The 21,710-nt window shown below is 39.5% G+C and overlaps 1 protein-coding gene across 1 annotated transcript in view; it reads right to left on the bottom strand.

Moving 5' to 3' along the window:
• CNTNAP5 (contactin associated protein family member 5) overlaps positions 1-21,710 on the bottom strand; it is an 872,890-nt gene that overhangs the window by 492,416 nt on the left and 358,764 nt on the right. Inside the window, exon 4 of the mRNA XM_073885276.1 lies at positions 8,167-8,314. Within this exon, the coding sequence (XP_073741377.1) occupies positions 8,167-8,314 (148 nt within the window). The remainder of the gene's footprint in view (positions 1-8,166; positions 8,315-21,710) is intronic.

Genomic DNA, 21,710 nt, shown 5'->3' with positions numbered 1-21,710 from the left:
ATAAGCCTTTATAAGAGTTGAGCGCAAGAAGGCAAGGCGGTGAAACCATATGATAGTTGTCTTTCTCTGCTTGCCTTATTTCACTTAGCATAATCTACTCCAGTCCCATCCATGTCGATGCAAAAGTTGGGTATCCATCTTTTCTGATGGCTGAGTAATATTCCATTGTATATATGGACGACATTTTCTTTATCCATTCATCTGGAGGACATCTTGGCTCCTTTCACAGTTTAGCTATTGTGGACACGATGAATGGGTGACAAGAACCCACTTGAGGGCCTGAGATAGGAGGCAACATGGCATGACAGAAGGCAGAACAGAAGCCAACAGTACTTGAGCCCAAGTAGGGAGAGGACATTGTGGGTTGGTGAGGCCAGGGAAGTATGTGAAAGCCAGATCCTCCAAGACCTCTTCATGCACATGACTTTGGTTTTGTTAAGTGCAGGCAGAAGCCAGTGAAAGGTTTTCAGCAGGATATGGCTCAAGTCTGAATTTTATGACAATCCTGCTGACTGTTGCAGAGATAATGCTAAAGACTAAAGAAAGAAAAAAAAATTGAAAGTGGGTTGCTGAGTTAAAAATCCAGGTGATAGGAGATGTAACTGAACCAAGCTGGAGGAAAAGAAATGGACATATTTGTGATGAATTTTGGAAGTAATACTGATAGAACTCTTGCTGATGGATCTGCTATGGTAAATAAGGGAGAGGAGAGATTTAAAGAAAGTTCCCCATGACTGGTTTGGGCAACTGGTGTTATCTCCTGAGATAGGGAAGTCCGCAAGAAGAAGAAACTGAACATGGTTAGAGGGCACAATTTGTTTTTAAGAGTTCCCTTTGGGATATGTTAAATTTGAGCTATTTATGACATAACCAAATTGAGATATCAATCAGGCAAATGAATATATATTTTTAGAGCTCAGAAGAAATATTTGGCTTAGGATGCAAATTACTTATCTAAAAGACACTTCGTCTTTATAAATTTCAGTCTCTCTTTGTAGAGTGCATAGGAATAGTCAGTCATTCCAATTTGAAAGACTGTTCAGGTTTGGAGTGTGTTGCACATACTGAGCATATTAAATAATAGTGGAGGAGGAGGATGTCGATGATGATGGTGACATTTCTAATGGAATTTGTTATTTAATGATGGAAAAGTTTCCACCAACAGGGAAGATACTGGCTCTCTCTCCCAGAAAGAGTCGCCATTATTCACAACTCAGAACAGTGCTCCTCATTCCTCCACCTCTTCTTTTGTAGTCTCAACAGGAGATGAGTTATCTTGCACAATTCTATACTGACATCTTTATTTCAAGCATGCATCTTTACATCAGCAACTCAGTGATGTAGCAGGACCCATGTCTTTTACTTACTTACTTGGTTCATCCACACAAACATGTTTGGCCAAAAACGAATCAAACTAAAAATTGGTCTGAGGGAGAAAACACCCATGCAAAATTCAAAAACCAGATACCCCATCTGACAACAATAGTGACACAGGAGGAAAAATGGTAATGGAGGAGGTATTCAAGGATTCTTATGAGAATGTAATGTAGCAAGCTTGGTTGCCAAACACCCATACATGGAAAATATGTCAGAGCCATAATGAACTCAGTGCACAGCAAGAAGAGGGTATAAAATGTTCAGAATAACTATCTAGAAGGATGTTAAAAATTATTTTCATGGTTCTCCATGGAATTATTTAACAGTAGCAGTTGTTAAGAGGAGAAGACCTTGTACCTAGTCTTTGTAGAATGCCATGGGAGAACACATTTGATGCTATTCTTGAATACAGAAAGAACCTGAATACGCTGAGAACTGAGATCCCAGAGGTAGTAGAGACAAGAGCAGAACATGTCTGAATGTGAAAGAGGTCCTTTGTCTGATAGAGGATAAGGTTAATGTTTCCCCAAAAGGCAAAATGTAGTAGCAATATGGGGATTTCCTCTATAGATACACACCTACATTAGCACTAGTACTAGCTGTCTGTTACACAGACTATTGACTATATACTCTGCTCTATGCTTGATACAAAATAAACCTGAAGTGACATCATAGTCTTTAAAGTAATTACAACTGTGATTTGCAGATGAGAAAACAAAAGCTCAAAGAAGTCAACAGGATTTGCTGGGAGGTACATGTTTTCAAGAACAGACCATTTGTTCCATTGTTTATATCTGAGCACATAAAAGAATCAGTTGCTTTGAACTTCCTTGTGACCATGGCAAAAAGATGGCACTGGTGATGAGAAAGCAATGGGAACTTCCATAAAAAGAGACAGTCACCCTGGAATGTATAAAAGGGGGTGAAGGCAGGGCACACCTGTGTGGCACAGTTGGTTAAAACATCTGACTCTTGGTTTTGGCTCATGTAGTGATCTTAGGGTCCTGGGATAGAGCCCTGTATCCGTGCTCAGGGGGGCATCTGCTTGTCTCTTTCCCTCTGCCCCTCCCCCCACTTGTGTGCTCTCTCTCAAATAAATAAAACCTTTAAAAATAAATAAATAAAAGGGAATGAAGGTGATGAAGAAGAAAAGATTTTTAAAACATTAATACTTAAGGAAAATGGAGATATGTTTTTACTTCTAGAGATTTTAAGGCAGCATAATACCAGAATAGCCTAAGGAGGCTCTAAACACATTCAATTTGGGAACTGCAACCACGGATAATCTCACTTATTCAAGGAGAAAATGTGTGAGGTATTGAAGAAAGCCATGTATAAGGAAGATTCCAATAAGCTCATAATTTTTATTACTTATGATATATATACATACATACACACACACACACACAAGAGAAAGGAGGCCTTCATGAGAAAGAGTATTATAAAAAAAGTATTGTAATTTGAAAAGAATACAATAAAATACAATAAAATAAAACACGCAATAAAAACTTTCAGAAATGAGTGAGGATGGCTAGCCTCTAGATCTAAAAATTAAATACACATTAAATATTCATGGAGCATATAGCAGTTGTCAGACACTGATCTAGGTTCTGGGTAGCGGAAAGGTAAGGCATGATCCCATCTTATAGAACAGAACAGTGATTAGGTGGAGAAGCACCAGGTAACTTTAATTTAACAAGATAAAACCTAGAACTGAAACATAAAACCTAAAAGGGGATCATATGACAAGGTCCAGGAGGCAAAAAGATTTCAAAAGTAGGTGATATTTGATCTGGCTGTTGAAGGGCAATCAGAAGTCAGCCTGGTGAAGGAGAAGGAGGATTAAAAAAAAAAAAAAGCTGCAAATATGAAAACATGGAATCTGGAGCAAAGCTCATGTCTTTGTAGGGAACTGTACATGTACACCAGGTGGAAGTTGAATATAGGGGATGCAGCAAATGAAAGAGGCAGAGAACTGTGGGCTCTTCCAAATGCTATGAGGAACCCTTGAAAGGCGAGTCAGTGCTCCTCTTGGGAAGGTCTTAGAAGCAGGGAGACCACCAGAACAGCTGCTGAGGTGCTGGCTGAGGAAAAGGGAGGGACAAGCACGGCTAGGGGTAGGCAGGCTAAGGCACATAGGTACCAGGACCCACAGGATCACGTGACTGAGGTTTGCAAAAGAAATCTGCAGGCATGGGGTTTTCAAGCCAGGTCTGGAGAAAGAAAGAAGGCCAAAGAAAGCAAATGAAACAGGACAAAACCTCCCACTGGGGCCGACTCTGCAATGTTGACGGATGACTGAAAGACAGTGAGGGAAGGCCTGCTTTGGCTTCTCCAGCAGGGAGAATGCTTTTCAACCTGGAAAGGGTGGACTATATTAAGAAGGAAGTGAAGCCCAAGAGAGCTCAGAAAAGAGGAAGTGCTATCTCTTACTCTCAGTGCCTTCCTTCCCACAGGCCAGATGAATTTTTTAAGCTACTGAAAGAAAATGCTGGGGCAGAGAGAGGCAAGTGTCCTCATTTCCCACTTTCCTGCCATTGCCTCTTATACACTAAAACAACAAAACCCGGAGGCCTTGCCCCTGCCTCCCTCCTACTGCCTGGGGATCCCCTCTGTGCCGGGGAAGTCACTACTCAACTTTTGAGACCCAGCTGAGGTAAACGAGATCTCCTGAATCTTTCTATACCAACAGTGACACCTGCTTACTTTGTCCTCTCTCTCCACTTGGCTCCCTTTTAAGATTCCTACCAGGCACATTCAATCCTTTTTGGCATGTTTTTATTTACATGCTCGTTAGCCCATCTTGGACTATCAGCAATGTCAATCATTCAACAAATGCTTACTGAAAGTATACCACATACCCAACATACCTGACAGGCACAGTGACTGCCTTTTCAAAGTCTAGACTCTAGTCTAGTCGGAGAAGGCATAGGTCAAAGAAAAAATTATATAATTAATTAATGATATGCAATCACAAAAAAAAAGTTTCAAAGAAAAAAGTTATACAGGACTTATAAAAGTCAGGAAAAGGTCTTCTTTATTTCTTATATCCCTTAGGGCTCTGCATGATACTTGGTGTATTTTTTTTCTTTTTTAGGATTTTATTTATTTATTTGAGAGAGAGAGAGTGAGAGAGAGCATAAGCAGGGGGAGAGGCAGAGGGAAAAAGAAAGGGAGAAGCAGACTCTGTGTTGAGCAGGGAGCCCAACGTGGGGCTCGATCTCAGGATCCCAGGATCATGACCTGAGCTGAAGGCAGACACTTAACCTACTGAGCCACACAGGTAACCCATGCTTGGTTTATCTTAAGTGCTAAATAAAGTTGTCAACTGAATGAATAAATGAGGGAATGAATGAATGAATGAATGTGCAGGTATTTCCAAATGTTAAAACTTGAAGTCTTAAGAAATTACAGAACTGTAAATTCTACCGATCTTGAGCAACATATTCACATGGAATTTTGAGAAAAGGATTTATAAACCCATAGGAAAAAAAAGTTCCCCAGAAACTACAGTGGGATTATTAACAACAAGTAATTTCAGAAGAATTACATGGTTGCCCATGCTGAGATTGGACTGATATATATATCCATTCATTCCACAAATATTTATTAACTACTTATTTGTACCTAAGAGGTACTGAGACTTAACAGAGAAGGTGCCTGTTCTCATGGAACTTACATTCTGGTTCAGGGATTTGGGGAGGCAAACAACAAACAAATAAGCCAAAACAAAAGAACATGATTCTGGTTTGTGATAGGCACCAGGAAAAAAATAAAATCACATCATATAGCCAGGGGATGATAGTTGATGCACAGGAAGTAGGGCAGGAGACTTTAGAGGGGTGACCAGAGAGGACTTCTCTGAAGAGGCGGCATCAGCATTGAAAATTGCATTGGCTGAAGGAACTATGTAAATTCTTGGAAAAAGCTGTTCTGTGCTTAGGGAACAGAAAGTGCGAAGGCCCTAAGGTAGAAAAAGCCTGGCATGTTCCAGGAATAGCAAGAAAGCCTCTAAGGACAGAAAGAAGTAAAAGGAATTTGAAGAGGTTGGCATGGAGCATCCAATGAGAAACCTTACTTGCCAGAAAGGAGTCTCGATTTTATTTTAAGTGAAGCAGGCAGGGGAATGATGCAATTTTATCTCTTTTTTATAAAGATCACTTTGGCTGCTCCCTGTTAAATAGGTTGGGGGACACTGTGGCATAGAGCAGGAAGTCCAGCTGGAAGTCTATTTAAATATGCAAGGTGAGTACTGACAGAAGCTTCAGCTCTGGAAGGCAAGGAGAAGTATGTGGATTTGGGATGTGTTTTGGAGGACAGAGCTGATTGAGCAACTATGAACTGTAAAGAAGTTGAGACTGAGCCCTGAGATTTAGCATAGGTCACAGTGAGCTAGAAGGGAAACCGGGTTTTTAAAAAGTAAAAGTGGCTAATTGAACCAAATACTACTGAGAGGTTGAGTGAAGGAGAAATTTGAGAAGTGACAATTGGAGTTGGCGATGAGGAGGTCACTGGTGGTCTTGACGAAAATAGTTTCTGTGGGGCATGCTACATTAGTCGGGGCTCCCCAGAGAAATAGGGTTAGGTGATTGATGATGATAGATAGAGAGATAGATAATAGATATGCAGATATATGATAGATGATAGATATAGATAGATAGATCAGAGATGATGAGAGATGTGAGAGAGAGAGAGAGATGATAGAGATACAGATATATTACAAGGAATGGCTTACACAATTGTCGGGGCTGGCTAGACAAGTCTAAAATTTGTCTGTTATGTCAGGTCAGGAGGGGCCGGCCGGAAAGTCTGGCAGGAGCTGAAGCTGCACAGCATAAGTAGAAATTCTTCTTCCTCAGGGAAACATCAGTTCTGATCTTAAAAGCTTTCAACTGACTGAATCCAGCTCACCGAGACATCAAGGCTAATCTCCTTTACCTAAAGTCCAGTGATTGTAGATGTTCACCACACCACAGCAACGCCCAAATTCATGTTTGCTTGAGTAGCAAGACTGCAACCTAGCCAAGCTGACACTTTAAACTGAACACCACAGGTGAACAGACTGAATAGAATAGAATCTCTCTTGTCTAATTCCTCTCCTCTCCGAGGAGAGGAATCTATGTACTACTGGGCTATTCCAAATCAGGGGCTGTTAGGTTGGTCAAGAATTGGGCTTTACCAGACCTGTGCCCTTCCTAATATTGTAGAAAAAATCTACTTAAAAAAAATGTTACTGTGGGCACTTTTCCTTAAGAGAGGGTCCTTTACTGCCATCAGATTTTCAAAGGGATCCAGCATCAGAAAAAGCTGAACATGCTGCTCAAAGGTCACTTTCATCCTACAGTCTGCTATTTAACTTGATGCTCTGAGTCTTTCTGTGCACGCACGCAGAACAATGTGCGTGAAGAACAAGGACAACCGGCTGGACTGGCAGAAAACAATGAGGACAAGTTAAATAGTAATAAGATTGTTACACCAAAATAGATTGGTGAAGTTATAATATAAATAATCTTTTTAACTTCAGCATGAAAGCTTCATGTTGTACGTAAAAATAAACCTCAGAGTAGTGACAACTGTTATCAAGAGAAGAGGAAACAAGAGACTGTGGGTGTGCCAGTAATCCCGGGATAGGAAGCATATATCCTCATAGACATTCTATGCTTTGTGGAAGGCAGTGTTTCCCTAGCCTAATGGTTTGTTGATGTATCTGTTGTATTAACACATTCTTTCTGGAAGTCCTTGTTCAAGATAAAGACAATCATTTCACAAGTAAATCCCCTCTGTGCAGAAATTTATTTTTACTAGACACTCTGTGTCCATAGCTTCCATAGGAAGCTTGTTAAATACTCAGCTTTCTGGGTCCCTATGCCCAGAATCCTAATCCAGGATGTATAGGACATGGCTAAGCAAATGCATTTTTAAGGACAACTCCAGATGATTCTGATACAGGCATTCAGTTGACCACATTACAGAAAATAGTACAAGCATGTAACCAAATAGACACTTCAACAGGACTTGTTGAACTAATTTTAGTGGTAGCAATCACGTGTGTTTATTCACTGGAAGTCACTGGGTTTTGGCATATAAGCAGGAGGTGTCACTGCTAAAGTAGAAAAATAATTTATGATGATGAAATTTTAGATTTAAATATAAAGTGTATAGGGGAGAATTATAGGAATGATTACATGTCTTGCATAATTGTTACTTTATTCTAGAGTGATTGCCAGCTCTACCCATGTTTACAACCTTTCTTATTTGCAAGATTAAGCACCACTTCTACATTCAGTACCAACAACTCACAGACAAATGGATGGTTAGCATAATTCCAGGAAAGAAGCATTCCCTGGGTTACACTGGGTTGATATGTTCCTTTTCCTCCTCTTCTAGAACACGTGAGGAGGGAGAAACTTTTTTCCTCAGGGTTTTGAAGGAGGGGCGAATTTATAATACCTCACCCCACTTCTGGGAAAGAATGGAGCTCAGATTACTCTTCTACTTCAAGGACCAATGATGCTCAAACTCCAAGAGCTCTTAACTTTGAACTTTGGGTTGTTGTTAAGCTTTTATCATGTTATCACCACAGAGCTCCTTCATTCCTACGCAGAAGAGTTTTTTACATTTTCAAACACGCAGAAGCTATTAGAGACTTGAAAGAACATTAAAACAATTGAGATTGCCATCTCAACGGCAATTGAGATAAACTGGTTCTACTCAATTTTAGATAAACTAGTACCGTGTGGGGAAGGCTGCTCACAACACACCAGCATGAGGGTACATTTATACACTTACTATAGGAGCATCCATAGACCTCCACCCTCATGCCAATCTTTCCACTTGGATTCCATTCTAGGGGCACAAAGCGAACGAAGCGAGCTCTCACTGAGTGCAGTAACTTGTGGTGCATCACGCTGTCAGCATTCATGTTTCCTGCAAAGGTCTGCAGAGAGAAAAGGAGGCTCAGTGAGGTCTATGATACTATTGCATCTCCTTCCCATGCCCAAGCTCAAAAACATCATTGCAAATTCACATATGTTACTCCAAGAAAATCCTTATTCTCACATATGTCATATAGAATCTGACTCTCATGAAAATTCTGAATTTAGAGGAAGGAGTTTCCCAAAGAATAATGTATACCCCTATTAGATGCATTGACGCTACCACCCACCCAAACAAAGCCAGCTCAGGTGCTGAAGATAACAACTGAAAAACAATAAGGGTGACAGCCAACTTCTCATGAGAAATGGTGGAGACCAACCAATGCTGAAAGTAGGACACCATCAACCTGGCTTTCTACACCCAGCAAAAATAGCTTTCAGTTCTGGAGAAAAAATAAACATAGTTTCATTAAACAAAAGCTGAGATAATTTATTGCCTACAGACCCCCACTGCTAAGATTGCTAAATAAATTCTACAATCTAAAGAAACTGATTCAAAATAGAATTGTCAAGTTATAGGAAGGAAGGAATGAAGAGTACTCAAAGTGGTAAATATGTGGGTAAAAGTAAAAGACTAGCTTTCTTTCTTTTCCTAAACTTCTTAAGTTAATGCACAGTTTAAGGGAAAAATAAAAATGTATTGTGAGATTTATAACATATATAGAAGTAAACATATGTCAATAAAACTATGAAAGATGGAATATAGGATAAATAGAATTACACTAACATAAGGCCCCACAATTTATGTAAACTGATATAATAGCAATTTGATGTAAACCATGATAAGATAAAGATGCATAAAAATAAACCAAAAAGGTATAGCCACAAAGCCAATAAAAGAGAAAGGATGGAATATTGAATAATAATAATAATAATAATAATAAAACAAGAACAACAAATCAGCAACAAAAATCCCAGTTTAACACAAAATAAGACAGGAGAAACAAAGGAATAAGTCACAAAGAAGAAAAAGAAAAAAAGGAATTTCTAGTAAAAATTTTTATGAAACATAATTGCATTAAAAGAAAAATGAGTTACAACTCCAATGAAAAGTTAGAAATTGTCAGGCTGGACAAAACAGTAAGGCCTATCTGTGTACTTTGTATATGATACTTTTTTGTTTTAATAGTGAAGATACTGACAGGTTAAAAATAAAGGATGGGGAAAGATATTACATGCAAACAGTAGGTATACGAAACCTGGAATATTTGTATTGATACCAGACAAAGAGGCTGTATTGCAAGATAACGACTTTTCAAAATTACAAAGGGTCAATTCATCATGAAGAAAAAAAAACAAAAAACAAAACTGAATGTGTTTGCTTCTAAACAGATTTGAATTACAAGAAGCAAACCCTGACAGAAACAAAAAGGGAAGAAACACAGCAGTGACAGTTACAGTTGACTTTTAATATCTTCCCTCAGTGGGGGGGCGGATCAAGATGAAGGAGTAGGAGACCTGGATTTCGTCTGGTTTCAGGAATTCAGCTGAATAGGGATCAAACCATTCTGAATACCTACGAACTCAACAGGAGACCGAAGATAAGAAGAGTAACAACACTCTGAACAGAAAAGCGACCACTTTCTGGAAGGTAAGACGTGCGGAGAAGTGAATCGGAGGAGATATTCGGGAGGATAGACGGCGGGGGAGGGGGACTCCGTCGGCCGCTTCTGGCAAGTGATAGAGCCGCGGAGCACAAAATCGGAACTTTTAGAAGCCGGCTCCGCTGAGGGACATCGCTCCAGTGGCTAAGCAGGAGGTGGAACCCTCGTGGGACAGTGTGGTCTCAGGACCCTTGGGGTCACAGAAAGACCAGGGCTGCCTGAGTGCAGCAGAGCTCCCAGGTATCGGAGCGGGGAAGCCGGCTGCAGAGACGGAGCCGAGACGTGGGCTCTCAGCTCAGGGTTGCCATAAACTGTGATCCGCGGCCAGTCGGGCTACGGCTCCTCCAGCAGGGACCCAACAAGCGGCAGAGCCGGGGAGACTCCCCTTCCTCCTCCGGGAGGAGCGGCGTGGAAGCGCACCGCAGGGATCTGCTGGGTTTGGAGATTCCACACGGGGTCAGGTGCCAGACATAGAAACGCTCTATCACAGGCCGGGTGAGCACGGAGTGTGGCCGGAGACCGGGGAGACGGGAGTGACTGCTTTTCTCTGGGGGTGCACGGAGGAGTGGGGCCCCGGGTTCTCAGCTCCTCCAGCGGAGATTGGGAGGCCACCATTTTCACTCTGGTCCTCCAAAGCTGTGCTGAGAGATTGCAGGGAACAAAAGCTCCCAGAGCAAACCCGAGCAGCTTGTTTAGCCCGGACTCACAAGGGCGGGGCAATTCCACCTCCAGCAAAGACATTTGGGAACCACGGCAACAGGCCCCTCCCCCAGAAGATCAGCACGAACAGCCAGCAAGCCAATACCAAGTTTACCGATCAAGGAGAACGGGAGAACTCCAGCGCTAGGGGAATACTGCACATAGAATTCATGGATTTTTTTTTTACCATGATTCATTCGTTTTTCAAAGTTAATTTTTTAACTGGTTTTTTTTTGAATTTTTCTTTTTCCCTTTTTCAACCAACATCTTATCAATCCCTTTTTAAAAAAAAAAACATTTTTTATTTTTCATTTATAGAGTCATATTTTATCCCTTCATAGTAGTTACCCTTATTTTTGGCATATATATATAAGTTGTTCTCTCTTTAAAATTTTGAGATACAGTTTCTTCTAACAGATCAAAATATACCCTAAATCACTAGTGTATGAATTTGTTCTAGTCTCCTGCCTGATCACATTCTCTCCCTTTTTTTCCTTTTTAATTTTTTTTTAAATCTTCTTCTTTTTTCAAACAACTTCTTATCTTATCAGTTCCTTTTATAAAATCTTTTATAATTTTCATCTTTACAATCATCTGCCATCCGTTCATTGTATCAACCCGTATTTTGGACATATATAAGTCTTTCTTCCTTTAAAATTTTAGCAGGCACATTCTTCTAACAGACCAAAATATGCCCAAAAGCTAGTGTGTGGCACTGATCTATGCACTAGCCTGATCATATTTGATCATATTCTGTTTTTTTTTTGTTTTGTTCTGTTTTTGTTTGTTTTTATCTTTTTCTTTTTCCTTTTTCTTTTTCTTTCTCTTCTTTCTTTACCTTTCTTGTCCCCTGGTTTCAGGTCTTTTCTGATTTGTATAGAGTATATTTGCTGAAGACATTAACCTGTTAGCATTCTGTTCTTTCATTCATCTGTTCTCCTCTGGACAAAATGACAAGATGAAAAAAATCAGCTCAGCAAAAAGAACAAGAGGTAGTACCATCTGCCAGGGACTTTCTCAATACTGACATTAGTACGATGTTGGACCTAGAGTTCAGAATCATGACTTTAAAGATACTAGCTGGGCTTGAAAAAAGTGTGGAAGTTATTAGAGAAACCATTTCTGGAGAAATAACAGAACTAAAATCTAACCAAGTCGAAATCAAAAAGCCTATTAATGAGGTGCAATAAAAAATGAGGCCACTAACTGCTAGGATACATGAGGCAGAAGAAAGAATCAGCGATATAGAAGACCAAATGATGGAAAATAAAGAGACTGAGAAAAAGACAGATAAACAACTACAGGATCACGAGGGCAGAATTGGAGAGATAAGCAATACGATAAGACAAAACAACATTAGAATAATTGGGATCCCAGAAGAAGAAGAAAGAGAGAGAGGGGCAGAAGGTATATTGGAGCAAATTATAGCAGAGAACTTCCCTAATGTGGGGAAGGAAACAGGCATCAAAATCCAGGAGGCACAGAGAACCCCTCTCAAAATCAATAAAAATAGGTCAAAACCCGACATCTAATAGTAAAACTTAGGAGTCTCAGAGACAAAGAGAAAATCCTGAAAGCAGCTAGGGAGAAGAGATATGTAACCTACAATGGTAGAAACATTATATTGGCAACAGACCTATCCACAGAGACCTGGGAGGCCAGAAAGGACTGGCATGATATCTTTAGAGCACTAAACGAGAAAAATATGCAGCCAAGAATACGATATCCAGCTAGGCTCTCACTGAAAATAGAAGGAGAGGTAAAAAGCTTCCAGGACAAACAAAAAATAAAGGTATTTGCAAACACAAAACCAGCCCTACAAGAAATATTGAAAGAGGTCCTCTAAGCAAAAAGAGAGCCTAAAAGCAGCGTATATCAGAAAGGAACACAGGCAAAATACAGTCACAGTCACCTTAGGGCAATACAATGGCACTAAATTCATACCTTTCAATAGTTACCCTGAATGTAAATGGGCTCAATGCCCCAATCAAAAGACACAGGCTATCAGATTGGAATAAAAAACAAGACCCATCAATATGCTGTCTGCAAGAGACTCATTTTAGACCCAAAGACACCCCAGGTTGAAAGTAAGGAGGTGGAAAACTATTTACCATACTAATGGACACCAAAAGAAAGCTGGGGTGGCAAGACTTATATCAGACAAATTAGATTTCAAAACAAAGACTGTAATAAGAGATGAAGAAGGACACTATATCCTACTTAAAGGGTCTATCCAACAAGAAGATCTAACAATTGTAAATATCTATGCCCCTAATGTGGGAGCAGCCAATTATATAAGGCAATTAATAACAAAAGCAAAGAAGCACATTGACAACAATACAATAATAGTGGGGGACTTTAACACCCCCCTAACTGAAATGGACAGATCATCTAAGCAAAAGATCAACAAAGAAATAAACACTTTAAATGAAACACTGGACCAAATGGACTTCACAGACATATTCAGAACATTCCATCCCAAAGCAAGAGAATACACATTCTTCTCTAGTGCCCATGGAACATTCTCCAGAATTGATCACATCGTAGGTCACAAATCAGGTCTCAACCAGTACCAAAAGATTGGGATTATTCCCTGCATATTTTCAGACCACAATGCTTTGAAACTAGAACTCAATCACAAGAGAAAAGTCGGAAAGAACGCAAATACATGGAGGCTAAAGAACATCCTAGTAAAGAATAAATGGGTCAACCAGGAAATTAAATAAAAATTAAAAAAATTCATGGAAACCAATGAAAATGAAAACACAATTGTTCAAAATCTTTGGGATGCAGCAAAGGCAGTCCTGAGAGGAATGTATATAGCAATACAAGCCTTTCTCAAGAAACAAGAAAGGTCTCAAATACACAACCTAACCCTACACCTAAAGGAGCTGGAGAAAGAACAGCAAATAAAGCATAAACCAAGCAGGAGAAGAGAAATAATAAAGATCAGAGCAGAAATCAATGAACTAGGAACCCAAAGAACATTAGAACAGATCAACGAAACTAGGAGCTGGTTCTTTGAAAGAATTAACAAGATTGATAAACCCCTGGCCAGACAAAAAAAAAAAAAAAGAGAAATGACCCAAATCAACAAAATCGTGAATGAAAGAGGAGAGATCACAACCAAACCAAGGAAACACAAACAATTATAAGAACATATTATGAACAACTCTATGCCAGCAAATTAGATAACCTGGAAGAAATGGACGCATTCCTAGAGATGTATCAACTACCAAAAGTGAACCAGGAAGAAATAGAAAACCTGAACAGACCTATAACCACTAAGGAAATTGAAGCAGTCATCAAAAATCTCCCAAGAAACAAAAGCCCAGGGCCAGATGGCTTCCCAGGGGAATTCTTTCAGAAATTAAAGAGGAATTAATACCTATTCTACTGAAACTGTTCCAAAAAATAGAAATGGAAGGAAAACTTCCAAACTCATTTTATGAGGCCAGCATTACCTTGATCTCAAAACCAAACAAAGACCCCATCAAAAGGGAGAATTACAGACCAATATCCTTGATGAACATGGATGCAAAAATTCTCACCAAAATACTAGCCAATAGGATCCAACAGTATATTAAAAGGATTATTCACCATGACCAAGTGCGATTTATCCCTGGGCTGCAAGGCTGGTTCAAAATCCGCAAATCAATCAACATGATACAATACATTAACAAAAGAAAGAACAAGAATCATATGATCCTCTCAATAGATGCAGAAAAAGCATTTGACAAAGTACAGCATCCTTTCTTGATCAAACTCTTCAGAGTATAGGGAGGGAGTGTACATACGTCAATATCATAAAAGCCATCTACGAAAAACCTACAGCGAATTTCATTCTCAATGGGGAAAAGCTGAGAGCTTTTCCCCTAAGGTCAGGAATGGGGCGGGGATGTCCACTCTCACCACTGCTATTCAACATAGTATTAGAAGCCCTAGCCACAGCAATCAGACAACAAAAAGAAATCAAAGGCATCCAAATCGGCAAAGAGGAAGTCAAACTCTCACTCTTTGCAGATGATATGATACTGAATGTGGAAAACCCAAAAGACTCCACCCCAAAACTGCTAGAACACATACAGGAATTCAGTAAAGTAGCAGGATATAAAAATCAATGTACAGAAATCAGTGGCATTCCTATACACCAACAACAAGACAGAAGAGAGTCAAATCAAGGAGTCGATCCCATTTAAAATTGCACCCAAAACCATAAGATACCTAGGAATAAATTTAACCAAAGAGGCAAAGGATCTGTACTCAGAAAACTATAAAATACTCATGAAAGAAATTGAAGAAGACACAAAGAAATGGAAAAACGTTCCATGCTCTTAGACTGGAAGAACAAACATTGTGAAGATGTCAGTGCTACCTAGAGCAATCTACACATTCAATGCAATCCCCATCAAAATACCATCCACCTTTTACAAAGAAATGGAACAAATAATCCTAAAATTTGTATGGAACCAGAAGAGACCCCTAATAGCCAGAGGAATCTTGAAAAAGAAAAACAAAGCTGGCGGCATCACAATTCTGGACTTCCAGCTCTATTACAAAGCTGTCATCATCAAGACAGTATGGTACTGGCACAAAAACAGATACATAGATCAATGGAACAGAATCGAGAGCCCAGAAATGGACCCTCAACTCTATGGTCAACTTATCTTTGACAAAACAGGAAAGAATGTCCAATGGAAAAAAGACAGTCTCTTCAACAAATGGTGTTGGAAAAATTGGACAGCCACGTGCAGAAGAATGAAACTGGACGTTTTCCTTAAACCACACACAAAAATAGACTCCAAATGGTTGAAAGACCTAATCGTGAGACAGGAGTCCATCAAAATCCTAAAGGAGAACACAGGCAGCAACCTCTTCCACCTCAGCCACAGCAACTTCTTCCTAGAAAGATCGCCAAAGGCAAGGGAAGCCAGGGCAAAAATGAAGTATTGGGACCTCATCAAGATAAAAAGCTTATGCACAGCAAAGGAAACAGCCAACAAAACCAAAAGACAACCGACAGAATGGGAGAAAATATTTGCAAATGACATATCAGATAAAGGGCTAGTATCCAAAATCTATAAAGGACTTATCAAACTCAACACCCAAAGAACAAATAATCCAATCAAGAAATGGGCAGAAGACATGAACAGACATTTTTCCGAAGAAGACATCCAAATGGCCAACAGACACATGAAAAAGTGCTCAACATCGCTTGGCAGCAGGGAAATCCAAATGAAAACCTCCATGAGATACCACCTCACACCAGTCAGAATGGCTAAAATTAACAAGTCAGGAAATGACAGATGTCGGTGGGGATGTGGAGAAAGGGGAACCCTCCTACACTGTTGGAGGGAATGCAAGCTGGTGCAACCCCTCTGGAAAACAGTATGGAGGTTCCTCAAACAGTTCAAAATAGAGCTACCATAGGAACCAGCAATTGCACTACTGGGTATTTACCCCAAAGATACAAATGTAGGGATCTAAAGGGGTACATGCACCCCAATGTTTATAGCAGCAATGTCCACAATAGCCAAACTGTGGAAAGAGCCAAGATGTCCATCGACAGATGAATGGATAAAGAAGAAGTGGTATATATACACAATGGAATATTATGCAGCCATAAAAAGGAATGGGATCTTGCCATTTGCAATGACGTGGATGGAACTAGAGGATGTTATGCTGAGTGAAATAAGTCAATCAGAGAAAGACATGTATCATATGACCTCACTGATATGAGGAATTGTTAATCTTAGGAAACAAACTGAGGGTTGCTGGAGTGGTGGGGGGTGGGAGGGATTGGGTGGCTGGGTGATATATATTGGGGAGACATGGGGTGATAGACATATGGTGAGCACTGTGAATTGTACAAAATTGATGAATCATGGATCTGTACTTCTGAAACAAATAATGCAATATATGTTAAGAAAAAAAAAAGATAGCAGGAAGGGAAGAATGAAGGGGAGTAAGTCGGAGGGGGTGACGAACCATGAGAGACGATGGACTCTGAAAAACAAACTGAGGGTTCTAGAGGGGAGGTGGGTGGGGGGATGGGTTAGCCTGGTGATGGGTATTAAAGAGGGCACATTCTGCATGGAGCACTGGGTGTTATGCACAAACAATGAATCATGGAACACTATATCAAAAACTAATGATGTGTTGTATGGTGATTAACATAACAATAAAAAATTATTAAAATATATATCTTCCCTCAGTAACTGATGGAACAAGTGGGTGGAAAAGCCAGTGAAGATATAAAATATTTTAACAGTGAAACCAAACTAATTACTAGTTAATAGAAGACTGAACCACTGCAGATTATATACATTGTTTTCGAGCACACATGGAACATCCACTAAGAAAGACCCTATTCTATACCATAAAGAACCATACTTTGTTTTCTGACCACAATTAAGTTCAGGATTAATAATAATAAATTATTTAGGAAACCCACAAATGTTTGGAAGTTAGTCAACACACTTCTAAATTACCTATATGTCAAAGAAGAAATCAAAATGGAATCCAGAAAATAGTTTGAATTGAATAATTATAAAAATACTTGTATCAGTATTTCTGGAACACAGCCAAAGTAGTCCTTAGAAGAAAGTGTGTGGCTTTGCATGCTTTTTTACATAAAAATAAAGAAGTCAAAAAAAAAAAAGGAAAAAAAAGAAAGAAGTCAAGTAAAAAAAAAATCTACATTTGCATCCCAAGATGTGAGAAAACTGGTAAATCAAACTCAGAATATTAGTAGATTGGATTACTACTCAGTAGTAAAAAATAACCAATAGCACCTACGACAAACCATGTGTTGAGCAAAAGGAGCCAGCTCTGAAGAGTGCATACTGCATGATTCTATGTTCATGAAGTTCTAGAAGGGGCAGAACTACGCTCTGATGATAGAAACCAGATCAGTATTTCTTTTTAATGATGGGAGACAGAAAAAGACTACCAAGCCCATCCATCAACTCACTTGAACAGAACATCCTTGTGAGATAGAAAATCTGTATTATCTTAATTTTAAAAATGAGACAACTTAATTTTGGAGAGTTTAAATTGGATCATAAATCCTTTTTTTTTTAAGATTTATTTATTTATTTATTTGAGAGAGAGAGAATGAGAGATAGAGAGCACGAGTGGGAAAAGGGTCAGAGGGAGAAGCAGACTCCCTGCTGAGCAGGGAGCCCGATGTGGGACTCGATCCCAGGACTCCAGGATCATGACCTGAGCCGAAGGCAGTCGCTTAACCAACTGAGCCACCCAGGCGCCCTGGATCATAAATCCTAAATCATGAAATTATCAAGTTGAGACTGGGTTACAGAGACTCTGATGAAAGTCCAGTGACTCTGATTTAATTCCCATTATCAACCGCATATGTCAGGTTTCTGAAACCAAATATTGCCCCTGGCACAATAATAACTCCCAGTTTCATGGGGCTGCTCCACGCAAGACACGTCCTAGGCTGGCCTCTGCATATTTTAGCTCACTGCACGTATCATTAGGAAGGTTGAGCCAGCCTCCTCACTAAGGAAGTACACATGTACATTTAAACTTTCTGAACTGCAGTACATCTTATAATTGTGTAGCCAGCCCATATAGGGTTCCCCACCTCACCAGCAAACCCTGGGAATCAGAGAGGTTAATTTTGAATGTCATTATATATAGTATTTCTCAGAATAGTTTGTTTTGTTCTCATCCCACAGCAAGCAATAATATACTGAATTTGAGTACAGACCTTTTCCTGTTGTCATACTGTTGGATAAATGGCATTCATCATCATTATTATTATTATTATTATTGTTATTATTATAAAATATCATGCGTATGGTTCTTGACAAAACTGTTCATTGATTTTGTCCCTACATAAGAACACAGCACACTAGGTAATCTTTCTTCCCCCATGTCTTCCCCTATAGTTAAAGAAATGTAAGGATCACAGAAGTTCAGTTCCTGTGTGCTTACAAGAGAAAGCAACCACATAGAAGGGGGCTCACCAGGGGGAGCATGGAGGAGAATGCACAAGAAAATGAGAGTGCTTGAGTCAGCATTCAGCAACTTCCACTTAGGCATTCATTCCCTGACAGTAAACAACATTTTGGCTTCTGAGTGGAAGAATCATTGGTCATACTGAAGGTGCTGATGCTCTTCGTACTCTTTACTAGGCAGCTAAATAGAGTAGGCACAAACTAGGAGTCTAAGATGGGACGGTAACTGACACTTATCAGTGGAAAGTATAAAGGTATGGGTTAGCTGCCACCAGAGCAACTCACTTGGCTTCAACAAATACATCATATTGAGCCAACCCCACTGATGACTTGGAATGGCAGCGAGATCGCAATCAACTGGGTATCATAGGGAAGATGTCATTAATTTGCCTAACTGCAGTCTGAGCAATAACTAACAAGAGCAACAACCAAATTCTGCCTCTGTAACATTGACGGGGAATATCAGGAATCCTCAGGGAGAGCTATTTCAAGTCTGGTGCTCTGCCAAACACCATGCTGCCTAGGGGTCTCTTTTAAAAGAAGCAGTAGAGTGGGAGAGAAAGGAGATGAGCTTTGAGGGCTAATCCTAACCATCCTGCTGATTTGCTCTGTTGTCCCCAGCAAGGCACTAGGACTGTAATTCCTTTGGGGATATAGACTGTGTCTTATTTTAAACTGGAATGAGTAGTGCATGGAACACAGTATTTCTTAAAGTATGGTTGAAATGGCATTCAGTTACCTAAACCAAATTTTGCATTGTAGTAATCTCAAAATCAGTGAATTACAAACAGCACCTTGACATAGCTCACACAGTTATTAGTAAGTTGCTGAATTCACTGAGTGAATGAATGAGCAAAGGAGTGCAACTTTTTTGACTCTTGGTTTTCTCATCAGGAGAAGAGTGAAAATAAAATCTCCAAGGCAGTTGTGAATCTTACATTAAATACTATGTGCATATGACAGTATACATAACAGACTCTCACAGATACAATACATTCACACAGAGAGAAAGAAATTTCAATCACTAATTCTTGCGTAAAAATATCTTTGTGTGAGAGTATATTCTAAAGCAGTGACTTTATTAATACCCTCAAGCCCCATGTAAGGCATTTGTCAATCATACTTAAATTTTCTGAATGACATTCAAAGGGCTTTCCCAAGAGAAAAAAAAAAAAAAAAAACAGTACAAACTAAAGCTAAGGAAGGACTAGCAGCTCAGAGCTAATTAGAAATACATTTTTAATTTAATAAGATATATTTAATAAGGCAGAGGGTAATTAAAATGCAAACTAGAGTTAAAACTAAAATTGATAAACTCACTCAGGCTTCAGTGTTCCAACTGCTATGCAGGGGTATGTGTGGAAATGGATTTTAGGCAGGCACTTAGAGAAAAGGAAATGAGAGAGATATGTATAGGCACTGGACACTATTGGCTAACAGGAATTCTTTTTTTTAGCACTTATTTTTTTATCATTTTTTATTTGAGTATAAGTGACACACAGTGTCACATTAGTTTCAGGTGTACAACATAGTGATTTGACAAGTTCATATGTTATGCCATGATCGCCACAAGTGTAGCCACCATCTGTCACCATACATTACTATTACAATATCATTGACTATACTCCCTAAGTGATAGATTTTAGGGGTTTAAAAAGGAAAATCAAATGGCTGAATTCTTTTTGATTCTACTCTGGTGTGTAGTACGGTGTCCATGACATCATTAAATCATTATAAGTGCAGATGTCATATATCTATTTGAACTTCATACCAACCGTTATTGAATTGGGCTAGAAGACTACCCTGAACTTGATAGCAGCATAAAAAGTGCCCCACCTCTGTCACTTGATCCCAATAGTTGGCAAAGAGGAAAACTAATCCATGCCATTATCCACTCTGCCTCCTTTGCCAGTGTGGCTTCCAGAGTAGAAGAACAACTCAAGCATTCAAGGCAACAGTAGAGAAAAACTGTCACTCCCACTTGACCTTGACCACAAGCTGAGTGGGGCTCTCAGGTGGAGCCCTGCTAGCTAGTTACAATCACACACTCATGTCCTGTTCCCTTCTTTTAGGAATGATGTGTTCTTGCTCTTTCCAGGTTGTGTGACTGTATCACTGAAGAGATATTTGTTTCCACCTTGGTTTCTTGCATTAGAAATGCTCTCCAGCATGAGGTATGAATGCTTCCTCATTCCCGTCTGAACCCTGACACAACCTTTGTCACACATGTTCTTGTGCAGTCAATGGTCAATTGTCATTTTGCTCTTATTCTCTCCTTAACTGCCAGTCATCCTCTTGAAACATGGTTACTGTGTGGCCAGTTCAGAAAATAGAATCCTATGTGAAGTCCTAATATTGGCCACTTTATTATTAATTTACCGATATTAAAGTTATCTGCATGAAAATCTCATCAGGTATGAAGTCTCCAAATGCAATAACCCATCACATGCATTCTTGAGTATTCCCAGTAAAGGGAGATAGTGAGACTTGCCAGCAGAAGTTAGTGAGTAACTTAGAAAGATTAAAGGTAATGTCCTCCATTAAATGCCTCTCCCACTGGAGGCACCGGTGCCTTTAGAAACCAGTACTCAGCCCCAGGCAGCAAGAGCTGGTTTCTCAGAGATGCAGAACAACATGGCCATGATATCTGGATCTCTACCTCCAATTGTCCCATCAAAAGTGATTAATTCTATACCCCATTTCCTCATCATTCTCCTAGTTTGATGAAACAATGTGTTCCTCTGTAATCTACTTGCATGAAAACAATCCCATCAAGAACTCAAGTGCAAAGAGAGTTCATTGAATGTCAAGAGTTATAAGCACCAGAAAAGGCCATTGCTAAAGCTATGTTAAAGTCGAAGTTGAAGGGCTCTCAAATCACCATTGGTCTCTTCCCACTCATAGCTTTAACAACAAATCATCATTGATTTGATAGAAGTTTCTGATTTAAGTTACTCAAAACTCTTCCTAGACCAACAGGAACCTTATGCATACAATTAGGCTATTAGCTTCCTTGTGACAATTATTGACCTGAGTCACATTTTATAGAAAATAAAATATGATCAACTAATAATGTGAAAATCAGGTATATCAACCTATAGCTAAATAAA

Source organism: Callorhinus ursinus, unplaced genomic scaffold (genome assembly GCF_003265705.2).
Source record: "Callorhinus ursinus isolate GAN/ISIS: 27379988/994484 unplaced genomic scaffold, GSC_fseal_2.0 scaffold2, whole genome shotgun sequence".
Taxonomy (NCBI): Eukaryota; Metazoa; Chordata; class Mammalia; order Carnivora; family Otariidae; genus Callorhinus; species Callorhinus ursinus.
The sequence above is the reverse complement of the archived record's forward strand: the minus strand, read 5'-3'. Positions and strand labels throughout refer to the sequence as shown.